This window comes from Cynoglossus semilaevis, chromosome 4 (genome assembly GCF_000523025.1).
Source record: "Cynoglossus semilaevis isolate Cse_v1.0 chromosome 4, Cse_v1.0, whole genome shotgun sequence".
NCBI lineage: Eukaryota > Metazoa > Chordata > Actinopteri > Pleuronectiformes > Cynoglossidae > Cynoglossus > Cynoglossus semilaevis.
The window spans coordinates 3,148,112-3,153,849 of record NC_024310.1 but is presented as its reverse complement, the minus strand read 5'-3'; the positions used below and the strand labels follow the sequence as shown (position 1 = coordinate 3,153,849).

The following is a 5,738-nucleotide window of genomic DNA, read 5'->3' as shown; positions in this document are numbered from 1 at the left end:
CCCCCCTTCTCTCGCTCCCTTCAAACCTCCCATCCCCCCTCTCCCTCACCCGCTCCCTCTCTCTCTTTCTCCCCCTCCAACACCACACCCCCCCTCCACCCCTCCCTCACTCCATCTAGGCACAGTTGATCAAATAACGCATACTGTACATAGTAACATTTTTGTATTTCTCTACGATACGGCAACTTGTTTTGCCATTTTAACAGCAGGATAAAAAACAGGAAAAGACCAATGGTACAGTGTATGTTGTTTTTTCTGACGATCGACCGACCGTGTTGTGGCGGGCCTCTGTCCACTCCACTGCAGGCGTTGCGGCGTTCAGTTCCATACTCTGTACAGTTTCATATGCAGTGTTTTTTCCGTTTGCTTCACTCTTCTCTGCTGCTGGAATTTGGATAAAAATAATGATGACACCAATGAATGACTTACTTTCTAGTCCCTCCCCCCTCTCTCTCTCTTTCTCCCACTCTCTCTCTTTCTCTCAAAGGGGTATGTGTGTTTTAATATGATGTGGTAACAGAAAAAAAAGCGTTATATATTATTAATATTGAGGTGATTTTGTTCAGTCTTTACCTCAGTTATTTGAGTTTGTCGTGTATATACTTGAATCTACAGTAATGTCCTGAGGCTATATGACACAAATGTCCATGTGACCCTGACGTGTCCATTATAAAAAAATTATTATTTTGCAAAAAGGTACTTCTGTGCAGTTTGCTCCTGTACCAGTTTGAGAAGATCCAAGTACTGGTTACTATGATATTGTAAAGAGTGGAATTTTATTGTTTAGTCTCAGATGCTTGTTCATGTTTCGAGGTGTAAAACGGAGGCGGCAATGAAACCTGAATGCTGAGGGATCATCTAATAAACCAATGACATCACATAACATCCTCCGACAAACACACACACGTGTTACCAAGATTTAGGCTGAAGACGTCCTCGTAGTAAAATTAAAGACTGGGGGTCAATATTTGTGAAACGCACAAGAAGATGCCGTTTGACGCCGTGCACTATTATATTATGCCTTCTGTTTTCACCAGTGTTTGACCTACAGTGCTCTGATGACTGACACAGACTCCGGCCTCAGGCTGCGGTCCACCAGTAGAGCTAAGGTAGTGATAGTACTGTAAAACACATGTGTAATTAATATGTCATCCACTTTGTCCTACATTAAAAAAAAAGACTTGTTCTAAGTGTGTCTGTTATAAATGCATCCAAGGCCCTGGTTCTGTGACTCTCTAGTGTCGGTAAAACGCTAAAAAAAAAAAGAGAAAGAAAATCATCCTTTGCTTTTTTTAAAGTTACTTAGTAAGTCCATACCATCTAATTAAAGTGCATCAACATGGCCCTGATGTTTTTTTCTGTGGTATTCCAACCTTACCCACTCTTTCAAATGCAGTTTTATTAACAGCAACAACTACTAACCTTCAGTACTGCAACCACAACCTACAGCTGAGTAGCTCCTGACATCTGTTTGCACGGTGGAATGTCCAATGCTGCATATTTTCCCTCTTTTTTTGGTTTGTGTCCAATACAAATCTGAAAAAAAAAAGTCAACATAAATATAAAAACAATGAAAAAAATCAGCACCTCAGGGCAGAGCTACACTGGCCTTAGGCTGACTCTCAGACAAACTCAAATGTTCTTTTTGGTGCTGGAGACCCAGACAGACCAGAGCAGGGACATGCACTCGGCATTGATGCCCCATCTGCTTGGAATGTGTGGTGCAGAGTTGAGTGCATCAGGGCAGAAGTGCAAGAAGATAGAAAGGACTGGACAGAGATTTGTTCACCTGTTGTTTTAACCTCGTCGTTAAGGTGCTTTTTTTTTAATTCAAGGTGAACCTGGATTATATGTGGTTTCCATGTGTCCGTGTAGGAAAACCATGTTATATACCAGGCGTGGGCAAACTTTTTGACTCGCTGGCCACAATTGTCCTAAAATTTGACGGGGGGGACGGGTCAGGAGTAGATCGATGCAGTGTTTGTGTGAAGATAAATGACGTAAAAGTCATGCATAAAGGCTAAGATGCTAAAATGCTTTTATCATTTTCTATACCACCTATTGATGAAATATGGGTATTGCAGGGAAAAGGCTGAAGTATAAAGATAATATAAATAAATTATATAATTTGGAAAAATTTAACGGCCGGATTAAAAAGCTGAAAAAGCCAAAAAGCCCCCGGGCCTTAGTTTGCCCATGCCTGTTATATACGAATACTTTTTGCCATACAGTGTATATACATACTATACATATATATATACATATATATATATATATATATACACATATACATACACACATATATATACATATATAGATATATGTATATATGTGTATATGTAAATATATACAGTATATATATATATACACATATACATACACATATACATACAGTGTTCCCTCTATATCACGGTTCTCCTTTCGCTCCCTCAGTACATCGCAGATTTCTTTTTAATCCTTTCTGCGGAAGTTTCTCTATATCGCGGTATTTTACGGTAAATGTATATTTTTTATTTCCAATTTTATTATTTTTTTCATGATGTAAAACATTTTCTAACCTAAAACCGAGGGGAGATCGAACACAGCTTCTCTCAGCATCTCCCCTTGTCTGTCACTATATAGTAAGTTGCTGCTCTTGTGTGTGGTGAAAGTTGACCCTAATTTAATGCCCTTTGATGTCTCCTAAACGATCTGATCATCTTCTCAGGCTTCTGTTACGAAGACCAAACGAAGACGCTGACACAGATGGCAGTTAACAGCCTTTATTGTTCTTTACTGTGATAATATGCGCTCCTGCCTGTGCCTGGCTTTCATATACGGTCTGTCCGTGTAGGCCAGTATGGACACCTCTGTTCGCAGTTTTTCCCTTTTCGCGGTAGGTCTTGGAACGCAACTACCGTGATAGGAGAGGGATCACTGTATATATATACTCTGTGTGTGTGTGTGTGTGTGTGTATACATACAGCCAGAGATCTGTTCTGTCCCTGCAGCAGATGTTGCATTCAAACGTTGAACGCTGCATCAAGTTCCTGCAGACAAACAAAGAAAAAAAATAGTGCTTTTATGATCAAAACAGCATTGCATCACTGTTCTAACCTGGTTTGTGTGTATATGTGTGTGTACGAGCGCTCTCATTTAATCTCTGTCATTATTTAAACCTACAGAAACTGTTCCATGAGGCATGGGATCCATACTGGAAAAAAAACAACCCACAAATAACCTTTTAACTCCTGAGACATGGTAACAACTGTAACTTTTTATTTTCATTCAATATTATTTCCCATTTTCTTCTATCATGTGTATGTGTGTATTTCTTTAATGTCTTTATACCATGACACTGTTAAAAAAAAAAAAAGCCAATCATTTTCAATGTATCCCGTTTGTTCAATTTGGCATTTGCTCTTAATATGAAGCAATCAAGCTGTTTGAATTTAGTGTTCTGTATCTGAGTGTGATTTCGGATGTTGGAGCAAATTCCATCCGTTTCCTTTTTTTCCTCCTCTGTTTTTGAGTTTTTGAGTCTGAAGGACAGAGTCCTGTCATGTTAATCACCATGCTACATGCAAATAAAAAAATATATGTATTGTTATGGATTTGTATTGTCTGAAAAGAACATTGGGAAACTGTAAAAACTGAGATGGTAAACTAACTACGTACTAACAGGTACACATAAAAACACATACAAACATAATCAACAGTGATTTAAAATTAAAAAAGATAAAAATTAAACAAAAATAAATAATAAAATATTACACAGCAACAGATCTTGATTAGTCATCGACAGCATACAACATACAACGGTGTCTTTTAAAGAATATATACACATATACACATATATATGTGTGTGTGTGTGTGTGTGTATATATATATACATATATATATATACACTACAACCAGTTGAGAATTCCGTGCACGGTGATATGAGTACGAAGTGTGTAAATTATATATATATAATTTCACTCATTCTAAGTTGTTTGATGTAGGGTTAGTTATTAAACTAGTATTAGAACTAGTATTTCACTAATATTACTAGTACTAGTAATATTTAAATGTCATTGAAACCAATGGTAACCTTGTCTTGCCATTTATCTCTATCCCACTTTAATTTTTTTCTGTTAAATAGTAAAAACATTAATCTTGAGAATCACTGCAGTAAACAATGTTCTCCACTAGGTGTCAGAATTAAACAAGTTATTAATGAACTCTGTAACGACAAACAAAAGAACACCGCAATCGCAATTTGCAAGATGGTGGTAAGAAAGGGTGTGAAAGGTTCAAAGGTGAGTCCACTGACCTGACTTCAGCTCCAACGACAACACACGGCAGAACAGCAGAGAAAATGTCGACGAGTCAAACACAAGCTGCAGCTCCTGGAACAGATGCCGATGAACAAATTTATTAGCATGTCTTTATTTGTCAGAGTTATGAAAATGATGAAAATCTTTGGATCTTTTCTCATCAAAATAGAAAATTCTGAGAAGTGTTTTTTCTGTATGTTTCTCATCAATATATAGCGTTTTGAAATTTTTCTCAGAAAAAAATATTTTTCACCAAAAACATGCCCTACCATATTTTCATGACATCATGAAAACAATCCAAAAAAAAAAAAAAAAGTCCCAGAAATGCCTTAAAATGCCAGAATGTCCTAAAACTTTGTTTTTCTGAAAATGTTTTTTCAAACATATTTTTAATTTTTTTTTTTAAAAAAAGCTATATGTATATTATATAGCTTTTATATATATATTGATGAGAAACATGCAGGAAAGATAAAATTTTGAAAAAAATATTTTTTCACTAAAAATATTTTCAAAGAAATTTTTTTAGAAAAAAATGTTTTTGTAAATTTTATTTAAAAATCTTTAGAATTTTTTTGAATAATTTTTTCGAACTGCTTTTTTTAAAAATTTTGAAAAAAATAGATTTTTTCACTAAAAATATTTTTAAAAAATTTTTCCAAAACTTTTTCAAAAAACGTATTTTTTCAAAAAAAAATTAGATTTTTTTTTTCTAAAAAGTTAAAAAAAAGGTTTTTTTTGAAAATATATTTTTTCAAAAAACATTTTTCCAAAAAAAAATTTATTCTTTTTTTTTTCCAAAAAGTTATAGATTGAAGAGAAACATGCAAGAAAGATTACATAAAATTTCAAAAGTTTTCATTTAAGTTTTGAAAAAAATATTTTTTTACTTAAAATGTTTTCGAAAAAAATTTCTAATAATTTTTCAAAAAACATTTTTTTCTAAAGACTTTTCAAAAAAATTATTTTTTACGAACATTTTTTCTTAAAAATTATTTCTCATAAAGATTTTTCAAAAAAATAGTTGTTCTAAAAAATAATTTGAAAACACTATATTTTGGTGAGAAACATGCAAGTATGATAAAATTCTAAAAAAAAAAATGTCAAAGATTTTCATCAAAAATGAGATTTTCTTTAAATTAAATCAAAAACTTTTTTCTAAAGATTTTTTTTAAAAAGTATTTTCTCTAAAAATTTCTTTTTTCTAAAAAATGTTTTTATTCTAAAGATTTTCAAAAAAGAAATTTTTTTCTGAAAAAAATTTAAAAAACGCTATATTTTGATGAGAAACATGCAGAAAAGATAAAATTTTGATTTTCTTTTTAAATATTTTCATCAAAAAAAAAAAATTATAAATTTTTTTCTAAAAAATATTTTTTTCTAAAGATTTTTTTAAAAATATTCACTTGGCAACATGTGTAAGGCGTGTTTTGGGTGATTTTT

General features: G+C 33.2%; 1 protein-coding gene across 1 annotated transcript in view; it reads left to right on the top strand.

Annotated features, from left to right (window-relative positions):
- The window catches only part of lsamp (limbic system associated membrane protein), a 415,526-nt gene extending 411,940 nt beyond the window's left edge, over positions 1–3,586 (top strand). Inside the window, exon 8 of the mRNA XM_025054914.1 lies at positions 3,165–3,586. Coding sequence (XP_024910682.1) covers positions 3,165–3,178 — 14 coding nt within the window. The 3' untranslated portion in view covers positions 3,179–3,586. The remainder of the gene's footprint in view (positions 1–3,164) is intronic.
- The last annotated feature ends 2,152 nt before the right edge of the window (positions 3,587–5,738 follow it).